This window comes from Anas platyrhynchos, chromosome 33, assembly GCF_047663525.1.
Source record: "Anas platyrhynchos isolate ZD024472 breed Pekin duck chromosome 33, IASCAAS_PekinDuck_T2T, whole genome shotgun sequence".
Taxonomy (NCBI): domain Eukaryota; kingdom Metazoa; phylum Chordata; class Aves; order Anseriformes; family Anatidae; genus Anas; species Anas platyrhynchos.
This window is the reverse complement of record NC_092618.1, coordinates 4296086-4310875: the sequence shown is the minus strand read 5'-3', so window position 1 is coordinate 4310875 and position 14790 is coordinate 4296086. Positions and strand designations below refer to the sequence as shown.

The 14790-nt window shown below is 61.2% G+C and overlaps 3 protein-coding genes across 5 annotated transcripts in view; 2 read left to right on the top strand and 1 right to left on the bottom strand.

Moving 5' to 3' along the window:
• Positions 1-11735, bottom strand: part of LOC140000113 (protein YIF1B-like) — a 52990-nt gene extending 41255 nt beyond the window's left edge. The window contains exons 1-3 of one of the 3 annotated variants that reach the window (XM_072029858.1): positions 11387-11735; positions 11046-11308; positions 471-1866 (exon numbers count right to left, since the gene is read on the bottom strand). In XM_072029858.1, the coding sequence (XP_071885959.1) occupies positions 1795-1866; positions 11046-11308; positions 11387-11417 (366 nt within the window). In that variant the 5' untranslated portion in view covers positions 11418-11735 and the 3' untranslated portion in view covers positions 471-1794. Of the gene's footprint in view, positions 1-470; positions 1867-5095; positions 6321-11045; positions 11309-11386 lie in introns of those variants that run through there. The other 2 variants (XM_072029856.1, XM_072029857.1) reach the window with 2 other exon arrangements.
• LOC113840937 (latent-transforming growth factor beta-binding protein 4-like) overlaps positions 1-14790 on the top strand; it is a 187013-nt gene that overhangs the window by 63475 nt on the left and 108748 nt on the right. The window lies entirely within an intron of this gene.
• LOC113842281 (potassium channel subfamily K member 6-like) lies at positions 11869-14252 on the top strand. The gene is made up of 3 exons (XM_072029843.1): positions 11869-12324; positions 12821-13213; positions 14085-14252. The coding sequence occupies exons 1-3, from the start codon at positions 12063-12065 to the stop codon at positions 14231-14233; spliced, it is 804 nt and encodes a 267-aa protein (XP_071885944.1). The 5' UTR covers positions 11869-12062; the 3' UTR covers positions 14234-14252.

The window sequence follows — 14790 nt, the reverse complement described above, 5'->3', positions numbered from 1 at the left end:
AGAACTCGAGGTTTGAGATGAGAAAGGTTTAATTAAATGGAAAGGGAATGGGGAGGAAAAAAAAAAAAAACGAAACAAAAGAAACAATCAGTCCGCGCGGGAGCACGGAGAGAGGGAAAAAAAATTATTCTCTACTTCCCATCAACGAGCGGTGTTCAGCCACGTCCTGGGAAGCAGGACGGCTGCGCTCGCGTCAGGCAGCACCCTGGGGTGTCACCAAGTGACGTCACAATGGGTGCCCACCCAGCCCAGGCGCGTGTCACAGTGGCACCCATTGTGACGTCACTTGGTGACACCCCAGGGCTCCGCCTTATAAGAGCGCAGCCGTGGCTCGGACCCTCAGTGTCGGTGCACGGCAGTGACGGACAGGGCAGGAGCACAGGGCCTTCGAGGAGTCCCCGAGCATAGCCCACGTCCCACAATGCCGCAACCGCCCGCCCAGAGGAGACGCCGGTTTATCCTTGTTTCTCCCTCTCCAGAGGCTGCTTCTGAAGGGGAGTCGCAGCTGCTGGATCGCAGTGAGTCTTAGGGATGCGGTGGGGAGGGTTGGGGACACAGAGACCCCTGCCTGACTCCAGGACTCCTTCCCTGGGTAAAGCGGCGCTTGGGCTGACGGGGCCGAGCTTCCTCCGCAGCACCACAGAATGCCAGGACGCTTTGGGCTGGGGGGGACCTCGGCGATCACGATGCTTCCCCCCAGCCCAGGCTGCCCAAAGCCCACCCAGCCTGGCCGTGGGCAGTGCCAGGGAGGGGGCACCGCAGCCTGCGCCAAGGCCTCACTGCCCTGGGCGTGAAGGAGAGAAATCCCTGCCTGTCCGAAAGAAACCTGCCCTCTTTGAGGTTAAGGCCGTCACTCCTTGTCCTGTCGCTGCAGTCCATGATGAAGATCCCCCCCCAGCTTTCCTGGAGGCCCCTTTGGGCACGGGGAGGCCGCAGCGAGGTCCCCCCGCAGCCTTCTCCAGGCTCCACAAGCCCAGCTCCCTCAGCCTCTCTTCCCAGCGGAGCTGCTGCAGCCTCTGGGCATCCCCGCGGCCTCCCCACGGCCTTCTGGGGCTGGGGCCCTTCCTCTCCTCACCCCTGCATTCAGCCCCTCGCTGCAGCACTCTTTGCTTTCCTCCTTTCCAGGTAAGGCATGGAAACTGTGCAGAGACAAGGCCGTGGAATTCATCAGGGCGTATGTCAGAGGCACAGAAAAGGTAATGGCAGCCGCTTGCATCACAGCTGTGCTCCTGGCGCTGCCCTCCAGGGGTCCCACACAGCCCCAGACCCCTCAAGGCTTTGGTCCTGCTGGCCATGGGTGTCCCCCTAATGCTCTGTTGGTGTCTTTGTGGCTGCCAGGACGACGAGGAGCAGAAGATGCTGTTCCTCAGCAAAATCTGCGATCTGTGCACATGTGTCACAGAGAGGGGTGTGCCAATGAACTTGCATGACTTCTGCTGCCAAACTAACCTGGTGGAGAACATCATGGTGAGAGGATGCGCAGCGGGCTGGGGAAGGGGCAAGGCCCCCCGGCACCAGCCCCCTGGGAGGCGAGGGCTGTGGCAGCGCTGGCTCTGCTGCTGCTGGGTGCCGGCGGCTCCAAGGTCTCATCCTGCTTGTGCTCTGCAGGCGCTGCTGGAAAAGGAGCCCATGGACAGCTTGCGCACAGCATTCCGGCAGAAGGCCATGGAGACTGTCGCCCTCCTCAGGTGCGTGCCCAGCCCCTGGTGGCAATGTCCTGGTGGCCCTGAAGCTGGCAGGGAGGCTGCCCGTCCCTCCCAGGGATGCCTGGCCAAGGGAGGTCCGTGTCCTCCTTCATAAGCCTCGAGGCACTGCGTCCAACAGGCTCCTCTCTCTCTCTCCTTCAGCAACACCGTGCCGACAGCACTGCATGGCAAAAAGAAGAGACTCCTGCGTGTGTGCTTCAAGAGCATCTTCTTTCTGCCTCCCGAGTCAGATGTGCCAGAGACAGGAGTGCTCTACGCCGAGGTATGTGCTGGGTGAGGTACCGGCACCCCCAGTCCTGCTGAGCTGCTGCCTTGCTTCCCCGTGCTGACACAACCAGAGACCAGTGCAGGGCCGGGGCCCAGATTTGCTTTCCCAGCCTCGCCCCTTCCCCGACCTGATCTTGTGCTGCAGGAGGTCTGCACGCAGTGGCTTTTTAGCCCCAAAGCCACCCCTGAACTCCCGAGGGGCTCAGAGCCAGCTCCTGGGGGTGAGGAGGGCCACAGAAATAATTCGATGCTCTTCTGTCCTCCCTGCAGACTATGAAAGCCATGGACACCATGCTGGAGGGCTTCGTACTCAACTGTCCCATTGCCAGTTTCAACATAGAGATGCAGAATATGTTGAAGGTTTGGCATTTCCAAAGAATTTCCAAAGAATCCTCTCAGGTCACATTTGCAGACCGCTGTCAACCCCCAGCAACTTCTCTCCTCGCAGGTGATGCTGGACTTTGCTGTCTCCAAAAACTCAGCTGTGCGTGAGAGCGCTGTGAATGTGATTGAGAGGCTGATTACTTTCATCCACTGGTATTTGGTGATCAAGGTAAGGCACAAGGAATTTTCCACCCTTTCCTGCATCCCAGAGCATCCTGCCATGCAAGGGTGCCTGCGAGGCAACCCTCAACGCACGTGAGTGCCTCAGCACTGTGAATTGAGGGTCTTCGTCCCTCCTTTGCCCCTGCTCTTCCCTCCCCAGGCCGTGCTCTCTCAGGGGCTGGCTCTGCCTCCACTAAGCCCTTTGTCTCTCCTCCCTTCCTCAAACAGATCTTAGGGAACTTTGAAAACTATGGCAACGATGAGCCCACAGATTTCAACCTGCGCATCCCCATCCTGGGCAAGCTGCTGGGCATCCTCTTCATTTTCACCGGTGACAAAGATTCCATCAGATTCACAGCTTTAGAAACTCTTTCTCACATATACAAAATCATCAGAAAAGGAAGAGGTAAGAAGGTGTGGTAGGCAATGTCCATCTGCACACAGACATCTGCTGGTTTGTCTGCCTGTTCTCCCTGAGTATTGTGAAGGATTGTTTTTGTGCTTGGTGGAGGCTGCCCACGGAATTCTGCCAGGTTCCCTGGCCTCCTCTGCTCCTCACAGCAGCTTCCCGCAGCATTCTGGCTATCGTTTTCCGCAGAAGCTAGACGCTCACCTGCCGTCCAGGAGCAGTTCTCTGCTGCTGTCCTTCCCAACCCTCCCCAGATCACCTACCACGCTGTTTTGTGGTGTCCCCCAGTCTAAGCCATCGATCGATGAGCACTTCCCAAACGGCATCTTCCCCGAGGAGTGAACAGCAGAGCCAGCCGTGCATCACCAGGGATGGTGACGCCCTCCAGAATGCTCCCTGACTGTTTGCTCCCTGCCGTCTTAAAGGCAGGTGTCAGGGGGCTTCCTGCACATCCTGACCCCGAGCAGAAGGGGGTCTGTGACACGCTGCTACCCCCACGGCACCCAACGCCATTGCTTCTCCTCCTTCTGCATCATCCCTGAGGTCCCTCTTGCTCCCAGCACTCCTCACCTTGTGCTTTACATCCCTGCCCACCACTCTCCTCGCCGTGGGTCTGAGCCTCCCTCCTCAGCCATTCCTAGTGAAAGTGCTTTTCACCATTTGGCAAGCTTGTTGGCAAAGATGCTCTTCCCTACTGACTCTTTGGTGTTGCCCCCTGTTTAGAAAGCTCACAGACAAACGGCATGAAAAATTATGCAGAGAGACACAAGAATTTGGAGGACACAGCATACCCGTTTCCTACAACATCAACTCCGTGTGAAATTGCCAAGGTAATGAGCTCTGGCCTTGCTGGGGATCTTGTCCGCAGCATCAGCAGGCATCTCGTGTGAGCAAAGGGGTCCAGAACCGGTGGGGCTGGCACGGCCTCACTCGCCCTGCTGAGAGGGTTCCTCTTGTCCCCAGGCTGGGGCTATGCGAAGGCTGCTCCCCTGTGTCCCGGCAGCAGCTCCAGCCCTCCTGGCCACCAGCAAGCCCTGGTTACCTGCAGGGCCAGCACTCTGGCCCCATATGCCCCATCCTCACCCCTTCCCCCGAGGGCCCTCTCTCCAGAGCTGCCCTTGCTGCTCAGCTAAGCAGCACCCTTGGGACACTCAGTGAGGCATGTCTTCGCTCCTCCTTCTTCCCACAGTGGTTTGGAGGATACCTCTTCCCTGCTGAGAGGCTGGACATCACCCTCACAGCCCTTGAAGCTTTACAAGACTCCAGCATCCATGACAAGCAGGGGGCCTGCAGCGTGCTGGACGCAGCCTTGGAGGTCCCTGACTACTGGCTGACAGATGTAAGTGGCCTGTGGCCATGGCCCTGCCCTTGAGCTCTTCCAGGCGTTGTTCCTCTCTCCGTCCCTGCCTCCCTCCCTGCCTCCCTCGCACATCGGGGTCTCTTGGGCTCCAGAAGCCACCTGAAGCCAGCAGAGAGCAATGGAAGGCGCCAAAGTTTGAGTGGCAGCTGTGGCAATGGCTGCGGTCTGCTGGCAACACCATTCCCACTTTGTCCCACAAGGTGCCAACGATCCTGGAGTGCATCAGGAGAAACCTGGGCAGCATCCACACGGCATCGGCGCGGCAGTGCCTGGACTCCCTGCTTCTCCAGATGACCAACATGATGTCCAGGGAAGAAGTCGAGAACCTGCTGCAGTTCTCTCCGCCACATTACAGGTCCTGGCCTTAACATCCTTGAGGGCTTGTTCCGCGTCGGGAGATGCACCTGGAGACTCTCTGCTTGCCACACCAATGGCAAAGAGCAGGACATCCCCAAGGAGCACAGCCCTCCTTCCCACCAATGTGTTCCAGCCCTACTGGGCCAGCCAGGGCTGCAGCAGCCCAGCTGTCCAAGGCAGCCCAGAGTCCCCCTGCCCCCAGGGAACACCAGCTCAGCCCCCTCCTGCCTGCCCAGGCTGGGCCCTCAGTGCTCCCCAAGTCACAGGGGCTGCAGGACAGCCTGGGTCCTCTGGGGCTGGCCCAGATGGTGGCCCTGCGGCTGAGGCAGCCTCACTGACGGAGTATTCTGGGCTTGCAGCACTGACCTGGCCATGTGGGAGGTGATCCTGGCCATGCCGAAGACCTTGGAGAATGTTTTAAGACTCATGATGCGAGTCTTGCCGCTGCGCTACTGGTGCACCGAAGTCACTGAAGACACCTGCATCCGTCGCTTGGCTGTGAGTTCCCAGATGAAACCTTGCTCCCAGCAGGGCTACGTGTGCCCCTTCAGGCACACAGGCACAGCCCTGTGCCCATCTACCCCCAAACTGCCAGCTCCCGCAGGACGTACGGACACATGGTCCCTGGGGCCGGCAAGCCCCCGTAGCTCCCCGCGCCTGGTGCCTCTTTGGTGCCAGCTGGCGCTGCCCCATCCCTGCCCAAAGGTGGGAGAAGAAGAGGCTGCAGGGAGCCCTGCAGGCCCTGCCAGGCTCTCACTGCTCTTTCTTGCAGATGCTGGCCCAGAATGACAGCTATGAGTTTGGTAACCCGGTGCACCTCCTGAGCTACCTGAGGCACCCAAGCCCAATGATGCTCTTTTTGGTTCTGAAAGGGCTCTGCACCGTGTCAGAGAGCCCTGTGAAGGTGAGCGGGCCATCGTCAAGCAAAGCCATGTTGGCAGCCTGGGGCTTTGCTCTTCTGCCCTCCCGTCCCTCCCCGCTGCCAGGAAGCAAGGCAGGAGGCTGGTGCTCAGGAACCAGAGCCCTTTGCCCAGGGTGGTCTCTCACTGCCTCACGGAAGGGAAATGGTGTCTTTCCTACAGGCAAGGGAAATTCAGGTCTTGCTGCCATACATTGTGGAGGCCCTGCAGGACACCAACACATATGTGGTGCTGAAGGCCCTGCCTGTGCTGAGAAACGTGATGCCTCATGTGGAGAGGTGGAAGGCCAGTGGCCTGGCTCTGAAGCTGGCTGAGAAGCTCCTGCCATTCTTTGACCACGTAAGTGTGCTGCGGGAGCCCGAGCCCTCAGCTGGGCCCCCTGTAACGAGGGCTGCCCTTCAGCCCGGCCCTGTGGGCAGCACTCAGGCAGGGCCTTCCCAGTCTCCTCGTCAGCCCAGGCGCTGGGGAGCTCTGCTTGGGCATGGCTGGTGCGGCTGGTGGCGAAAGTGGGGTGGCTGGCGGGCAGCCTGCGATGGCAACCGATTGCGTTGCCCTTCACGGGCACCAGGCCTTGCAGCTGCCCCTGAGCAGCTCCTCTGGGAAGGATCCAGCACTGAAGCATCTCACAGTGCTGGGAGCTCCCTTCACATCGGCCACGCTAATGCTGAAATTCCTCCTGTCCTCCTCCCTGCCAGGCGTCCAGCCAGGTGCGGGAGCACTCCATCTGCCTCTTCCAAGCCGTGGTGGAGGCTGTGCTGCGGCAAAGGACGAAGAACATGGAGAGAACAGTGCACAGGAGCCTTCTCCCACTCTACTTTCACATGAGAGACCAGAGTGAGAGCGTAGCAAAGGTACAGATCTCAGAGCTGAGCAGTTATGTGGGCAAGGGTGTGCTGATGCCACAGGGTTGCTCTGGGGGATCTCTGGCCGGCAGCATGAGCTGCCTCCGATGGTGGCTGTCCCGTGGCCTTGCCTTGGCCACTGAACCCAGTGCACGCTGCCCCCCACCACAGCCTCCCATAACGCGCTGGGAAAGGCTCGCAGCCCTGCCAAGAGGAGGGGACAGAGGGTCTCCTTCCCAAGGCTGTGCTGCTACCTCCCAACCTCTGCTGCTCCGCAGGCCTCTGGGGAAGCTCTCGCCGTGGCTGCAGAGTTTCTGCGACGCAAGGAGCTGAAGCGCTTGGCCCAGACAGAACAGATGTGGAGGATCGGGGAGTGCTTGGTAAGGACCCAACTTGGTTTGCCCCTGCTGGGCAAACGCGCCCGGCCAGAGCCCGCTGCCTGCAGCCGCATCCTCGCTCCCTTCCTGCCAGCACAGAGCCCCAGGGGGCTCTTCTGCAGGCCCCTCTGCCCTCCCTGCCCCCAGGATGATGGAGGAGACCCTGGAGAGGGTGTGCAAGCCCTGTGACCCTGCGTTCTCTCTCTCTCCAGCTGCAGCAGGACAGAGGCAGAGTAGAAGAATACCTGCAGCAGAGCCAGCCCTACCTGAAGGCCACTCAGACCAACTTGCGACTTGAGGCCGTCAGATTCATTGGTGAGCCCAGCCCCTGGGTCCCTCTTGGGGCAGCCTTTGGCAGCCCCAGGCACTGCCCTGTTGCCCCCAGAGCCCCCCGACTGGGCCCTTGCTCCAGGGTGCAGGAGGGGGCACAGCCTGGCTGGCCAGGCCAGGGGCTGCGCTGCTGGGAGCGTGCTGGGGAGCGGGGCTCTGATGGGGTCTCTGTGTCTAGGTCTTGCTGCGCGCTACTGCAACGACCAGAGCGAGGAGAAGCTGGAGGAAATCCTCAGAGGTGAGTGAGGGCAGTGGGGGGTGTGCTAGGGCTGGGGGGACAGCGGCAGAGGCCCCCGTGCCTTGCCCTGCTCCAGGGAAATGCTTCGGGGCGGAGGAGCAATGCAGCCATAGGAACGAGGGAGAGGAGACGGGGTAGCCTGTGGTGTCAGGGAATGGCCTCCCAGCCTGGAGCTGGGCAGTGCCGCTGAAAGGGTTGAGTGTCCCTGAGGAAGAGTCAGGGGAAAGGGCAGTAAGGCTGACAGAAGGTGGGAGCCTGTTGTAGAGCACGCAACCAGGACGAAGAGGGAGATGAGACAGCCTACAAGCAGCTAGGAGCAGGGTCACGATTGCTAGCCCTTGCTCTCATGGGGAAGCACAATAGCGAGAGGAAAGAGTCCAGGAGATTCCTGGAGTGTGTGAATCCTCCCAAGGGATGGAGGCAGGTGGTGAGGGAACCAGCTTGTGAAGGTGCCCCACTTGACCTGTGGTGCGCAGGTGGGGAAGGACTGGTGGCTGCATTTGGGACATTGCTGAGCAGCAGCTTTCAACGGATTCCTTTGTCCCTCCTGCTCCTCCTGGCCTGGGGAAGAGTCGAGAGGGGCTGGCATGCTCTGCAGGGGATGCCTGGGGATCTCTGCAAGGAGTGGGTTTTCATCTCTGCTCTTCTTTCTTTTGCAGTCCTCCAGCCTTCAAAGAAAGACCCGGAACCCATGGTCCGTTCCCTGGCAGTTCAAACCACCCTGATCCTGACATCAAGGCATAAGGCAACGTCAGGACGGAGATTTCCACTGCCGTGTTGCCGCTAGCCCCGCAGCAGTCCTCAAAAGAGCAATATATATTTAATAGAACTAGGTTGTTGTCTCGTTATTCCAGCAGCTCCTTCACAGTGACTCGGTGCCATGACGCTGAGCTAACTTGGAGGCCACCAAGGACCCTGAGAAGTTCCCTGTGTTCCCCTGAGAAGGCAACTTCCTTGTGAGGGGAACAGAGGGCCCTATTTGTTAGCCTGACCCTACCCGTAGGGAAGTCTGCTGCCTCCCTGGGGCTAGGGTCATGGACGTTGCCAGAAAGCTTCCCAACCTGGTTTTCCCCTCTGATTACTATCGTCTTTTGATAGTCCAGGCCGGCAGTGATAATACTGAAGATAGAAGCCTGAAGACTATCGAGCGGGACTTTAGGGGACTGGGACGGGTAGTGGATGGAGTGGGAGTTCAGGTGGTGTTTTTGTCCACCCCTACAGTGGCAGGGAGGGGTACAGAAAGGACTCACGACTCACTGGGATCCAGCAACTGCAACTCCTTCTTGCTGTCCTCTGTCAAACCTCTGTTCTCTACCACTAAGCTGTCCTCTGCTGGTCTCCTGTCCTCTGCCAGGCTGCTGTCCTCTACCGGGCTGCTGCCCTTTGACAGCAAGCTGTCCTCTGCTGGGCTTCTGTCCTCTGCCGGCAAAATGTCCTCTACCGGGGTGCTGTCCTCTGCCAGCAAGCTGTCCTCTGCTGGCCGGTTGCTGCCCTCAGAAGACCAGGTCTCCTGCCAGGCCAGCCTGGGCTGCCTGGGGGGCATGCCTCCCTCCTCATCAGATTCAGAAGGAGCCTCTGGAGTGGGAGAGTTCTCAAATAGAAAACGGAGGCTCCTTCGGGCAGGCGTGGGCTATGCTCGGGGACTCCTCGAAGGCCCAGTGCTCCTGCCCTGTCCGTCACTGCCGTGCACCGACGCTGAGGGTCCGAGCCACAGCTGCAGTCATATAAGGCGGACCCCTGGGGTGTCACCAAGGGAGGTCACCAAGGGTCCCATGTGACACGTGCCTGGGCTGGATGGGCCCCACCGGGCGCTGTAAGTTCGTGGGCGACACCAAGCTGGGCAAGGGGATCTGGACAGGCTGGATCAACGGGCCGCATCCAGCTGCGTGGCATTCAAGGCCAAATGCTGGGTTCCACACTTGGAATCATACAATATCCTGAGTTGGAAGGGGGCAGACCTGAAGGGATGAAAGACACGGTCTCCCGATGCCTCTTGAGCAGAAGGCCTTTATTGCCATTTTTCTCTGCTACATATACTTTCCCCGTAACCACATGCGCTGTCCACGCGCCCGAATCAGTCATACAATTCATTAGAGACCCTCAGCCACGCGCCTCAAGCCAGCCAGCAATTGACCACTGCGCAAAGCTCATCTTTAATGCTGTAGCCAAGTTAATTTATCTCCACCTTGTTCAAGTTTTTGTTACTAATGCCTAGTAAAAAAAGGGGCTTTAGGGCTTTGGGGCGACTACTTAAAGGATCAGGGGCACAGGTTGTGTTTGCCTCTGTCCTTCCGATAGGGGGGATCGATGCTGACTGTTGCAGGAAGCACGGCCGAAAGCACGACAGACACCAGTAGAGTCAGATCATGCTCCATTTTATTGCCCGAATAGCCTAACTTTTATAGAGAACTTAACAGGGGTGGACAGTGTTTCACACAAGGTTATTGGTCAAAAGCACTCAGACAAACAACTGCAAGAAAACAACCCCACTTGCAAGAAAACAACCTCCTTGTGATTAGCAGTCACATAGACCTTGTCCTTGAAGCCAGCTACTGGTAACAATATTTTTCTGAGTTCCTCAATTGGGCGATGTGGGAACACTGTCATGGGAACTTCTCATAGTTGCCCTGGTAGCTTGGTTTGCTCAGCTACAGCAAGCCATGGGATTTTTGCTGTTTCAAGAAATCCCTCAACAGCTGACAAGCAGACTCATCACATTAACACGTAGCTTCGGGACTGGTGCAACTGGTAGAACTTTGGGCTTGCTGATCATGGGAGGGTCTATGTGACACTGGCCTGCTACCACCAGATGAGATGCGCCTCCCTGTAGTGGTTTTACCTGGCAAGGTTTTGGTAGCACGGGGCCATAGGAGTGGCTTTTGTGAGAAGGATCTGGAAGCTGCCCCATGTTTGCTAAGGGCCCCTCTGCTGACCAGAGCTGAGCCAATAAGTCACAGAATCACAGAATCACAGAATTTCTAGGTTGGAAGAGACCTCAAGATCATTGAGTCCAACCTCTGACCTAACGCCAACAGTCCCCACTAAACCATATCCCTAAGCTCTACATCTAAACGTCTTTTAAAGACTTCCAGGGATGGTGACTCCACCACTTCCCTGGGCAGCCTGTTCCAGTGCCTAACAACCCTTTCGGTAAAGAAGTTCTTCCTAAGATCCAACCTAAAACTCCCCTGGCGCAACTTTAGCCCATTCCTCCTCATCCTGTCATCAGGCACGTGGGAGAACAGGCCAACCCCCACCTCACTACAGCCTCCTTTAAGGTATCTGTAGAGAGCGATAAGGTCGCCCCTGAGCCTCCTCTTCTCCAGGCTGAACAAGCCCAGCTCCCTCAGCCGCTCCTCGTAGGACTTGTTCTCCAGGCCCCTCACCAGCTTCGTCGCCCTTCTCTGGACCTGCTCAAGCACCTCCATGTCCTTCTTGTAGCGAGGGACCCAAAACTGAACACAGTACTCGAGGTGCGGCCTCACCAGAGCCGAGTACAGCCCCCCGTAGCCACCCATAGCCCCCCGTAGCCCCCAATAGCCCCCCATAGCACCCTAGAGCCCCCTATAGCCCCCCTAGCCCCATATAGCCCCCTGTAGCCCCCCGCAGCCCCCTATAGCCCCCCACAGCCCCCCGCCGCCCCCCCCCACCCCCCCCAATTCTCCCCCCACCCCCCCTTATCCCGCTCCTCACGTTCCGGTCCACGATGTCCCGGCCCTGGCTGGCCAAGCTGCTGCCGTAGGCGGCGGCCAGGCTGGACACGGGCTCGGCCAGGAAGGCGGCGGCGGGGGGGGGCAGGCGGGATGCGGAGGACGCCGGGGGGGCCGCCGGGGGGGCCCCGTAGGCCCGGGCCGGGCCGTGGGGGGGGGGGGCGGCCCCGCCGCTGGTGTCGTCGAAGAGCGGCCGCGGCTCCGCCATCCGCGGAGGGGCCGGGCCCGGGCCGCGGCGCTTGGGGGCTGCGGGGAGAGGAGAGGGGGGGTCAGGGGGGGTCGGGGGGGGGTCGGGGGAGGGGGGGGGCGCCGGGGAGTCCGCACCGAGCCCCGCCGCCGCTCCCGGGGGCTCCATGGCGCTTCCGCTTCCGGTCACGTGAGGAGCGCGGGAGGAAGCTGTTGGCGGAGCGGCGGGGCGGGGCCGGAAGTGGCGGTTGCCATGGGGACGGGCGCGCGGGGCCGTGACGTCAGCAAGGGTGTGATGTCAGCAAGGCCACCGTGCCACCAAGGTGATGACGTCACCAAGGCCACCACGTCACCAAAGCCATGATGGCAACCAAAGCCATGACGTCACCAAGGCCACCATGTCCCCAGGGCCACCACGTCCCCATAGCCCCCATGGCCCCATAGCCCCCACGGCCCCATATCCACCATGTCCCCAGCGCCATCTTATCCCCAAGGCCACCACGTCCCCAAGGCCGCACGGTGGCCATGGTGGCCCTAGGGCTGTCCCTGAGGTGTCGTGGCCATTTCCTGGCCACGGCGGCCATCTTGTCCCCAAGGCCACCACGTCCCCAGGGCTACCACTTCCCCAAGACCACCATGTCCCCAGATCCACCACATCCCTGTTGCCACCACATCTCCGTGGCCACCACATCCCCAAGGCCACACGGTGGCCGTGGTGGCCCTATGGCTGTCCCTGAGGTGTCGTGGCCATTTCCTGGCCACGGCGGCCATCTTGTCCCCAAGGCCACCATGTCCCCATGGCCACCACATCCCCATGGCCACCATGTCTCCGTGGCCACCATGTCCCCAGGATGACCATGTCCCCATATCCACCATGTCCCCATGGCCACCACGTCCCCAAGGCCACACGGTGGCCCAGGGGGGGCTGCTGCTGCTGGGCACCCTGGGGCTCTGGGTGCTGGAGGGGGGGGCGCGGACCCTCGGGACCCCCCCCGGGACCCTCAACGCCTCCAGGACCCCGCGGTGGGACCTGGCCTCCGCCTTCTTCTTCTCCACCACCCTGCTCACCACTGTGGGTAAGGAGCCCCCCCGCCCCCAAATCGGGACCCCCCCTCCGAATTGGGACCCTCCTAAAGAACCCCATGGGCACCAGGACCCCCCCAAGGGCATTGAGACCCCCGGGACCCCCATGAACCCCAGGACCCCCATGAGCACCAATTCCCCCAGGACGCCTCTGAGCACCAGGCCCCCCCGGGACCCCCCCAAGAACACCGGGACCCCCATGAACACCAGGACCCCCGTGGGCACCAGGACCCTCCATGGCCCCCCATAGGCACCGAGCCCCCTGAGAACCTCAGGACCCCCATGGGTTTTGGGACCCCCTTTAGCACTGGGACCCCCAGGCCCCCCCCCAGCCCCACCAGGACCCCCCCAGCCCACAGAGCCCCCCAGTTCGCCCAGGACCCCCATCACCACCAAGCCCCCAACCTCCCCCCACCACCCCCAGGGGTCCCCCCTCCCCTTTCACTTACCGGGGGGGGTCCCCCCCCTAAATTTTCCCCCCCCCCCCAGGCTACGGCCCCGTGGCCCCCCTGTCCCCGGGGGGCAAAGCCTTCTGCTTGGCCTACGCGGCGCTGGGCGTCCCCTTCACGGTGTTGACGTTGGCGGTGGTGGCCCGGTGGCTTTCGGTGCCGGTCACCCGGTGGCCCCGGCGCTACCTGAGGACGCGGTGGGGTTGGAGCCCCCGGGGGGCCGCCGGGCTCCATTTGGGGCTGCTGGCGGGGGCGGTGGCGGGGGGCTTCGTGCTGCTGCCTGCCGCCGCCCTGTGGGCCCTGGGGGGCTCCGGGAGCTTCTTGGACGCCGTCTTCTTCTGCGGCATGGCCGTCACCACCGTGGGGCTGGGGGACGCGGCGGGGGCACCGGAGGGGCAGCCCCCGCGCCACCTCTACCGGGTGGCCTTGGCCGGTGAGCGGGGGCGGGGGGTTAGGGGGGGGTGTTGGGGTGGGGGGCGTTGGGGTTTGGGGATCTGGGGTTGGGGTTATGTGGGGGTTGGGGCTATGTGGTTGGGGTCTTCTTGGTGGGGGGGGTCTTCATTGGGGTGGGGTCTTTATGGTGGTGGGGTCTTCATGGTTGGGGTCTTCATGGTTGGTGTCTCCATGGTTGGGGTTTAGGTGGTTGGGGTCCTCATGGTTGGGGTCTTCATGGTGGTTGGATCTTCGTGGTTGGGGGTCTTCATGGTTGGGTTCTCCATGGTGGTTGGGGTCTTCATGGTTGGGGTCTTCATGGTTGGGGTCTTCATGGTTGGGGTCTCCATGGTTGGGGTTTAGATGGTTGGGGTCTTCATGGTTGGGATCTTCGTGGTTGGGGTCTTCGTGGTTGGGGTCTCCATTGGGGTGGTGTCTTTATGGTGGTTGGGTCTCCATGGTTGGGGTCTCCATGGTGGTTGGGTCTCCACTGGGGCGCGGTCTCCATTGGGGTGGGGTCTTCATGGTTGGGGTCTTCGTGGTTGGGGTCTTCGTGGTTGGGGGACTTCATGGTTGGGGTCTCTATGGTGGTTGGGTTCTCCATGGTTGGGGTCTCCGTGGTTGGGGTCTCCATTGGGGTGGGGTCTTTCTGGTGGTGTCTTTATGGTGGTTGGGGTCTTCATGGTTGGGGTCTCCATGGTGGTTGGGTCTCCATTGGGGTGGGGTCTTCATGGTGGCGGGGTCTTCATGGATGGGGTCACCATGGCGGATTGGGTCTTCATTGGGGGGGGGTCTCCATGGGGATCTCTCCATGGGGTGGGGGTCTCCACGGGGGGGTGGGGGTCTCTGACCGCTGTGTCCCCCCCCCCCAGCCTACCTGCTGCTGGGGGTGACGGCGGCGCTGCTGCTGCTGGCGGCCTTCCAGCAGCTGCTGGAGCTGCACGGGGTCAGCGCCGCGCTGCGCCCCCCCCCGGACCCCCCCGAGGAGGACGGGGGGCTGCTGGACGAGGGGGGGCAATAAACGGGGGGCTCGAAGCGCGACGGGCTCGCTGTGGTCACTGGGGGGGGTTGGGGGTCCCAGATGCATGGGGGGGGGGGTCCCAGACACATGGGGGGGGTCCCAGACACATGGGGGGGGTCCCAGGTCCAATAGGGGGGTTCCCGGTCCCATTGGGGGGTCACAGACCCATGGGGGGGGGGGTCACAGCACCATTGGGGTGGGGATCCTGATCCCATTGGGGGGGGTCCCCAAACCCATGGAGGGGTCCCAGACACATGGGGGGCTCCCAGTCCCATTGGGGGGGGCAGACACATTGAGGGGGGGAGCAGATACATGGGGGGGGTCCCAGTCCCACTGGGGGGGGTCCCAAACCCATAGAGGGGTCCCAGTCCCAAGTAGAGGGGTCCAGACTCATGAGGGGGGGGTCCCATTTGGGGTCCCAGTCCCTGTGACACCACAGCCCCCCCCCCACCCGACCCTATTAGGATGAAAGAACTCCCCCCCCCCCAGCTCATTTTATAGAAAACCTTTATTCTGTAAAAATTGGGGGGGAAGTGAGGGGGGGCTCACATGGACGG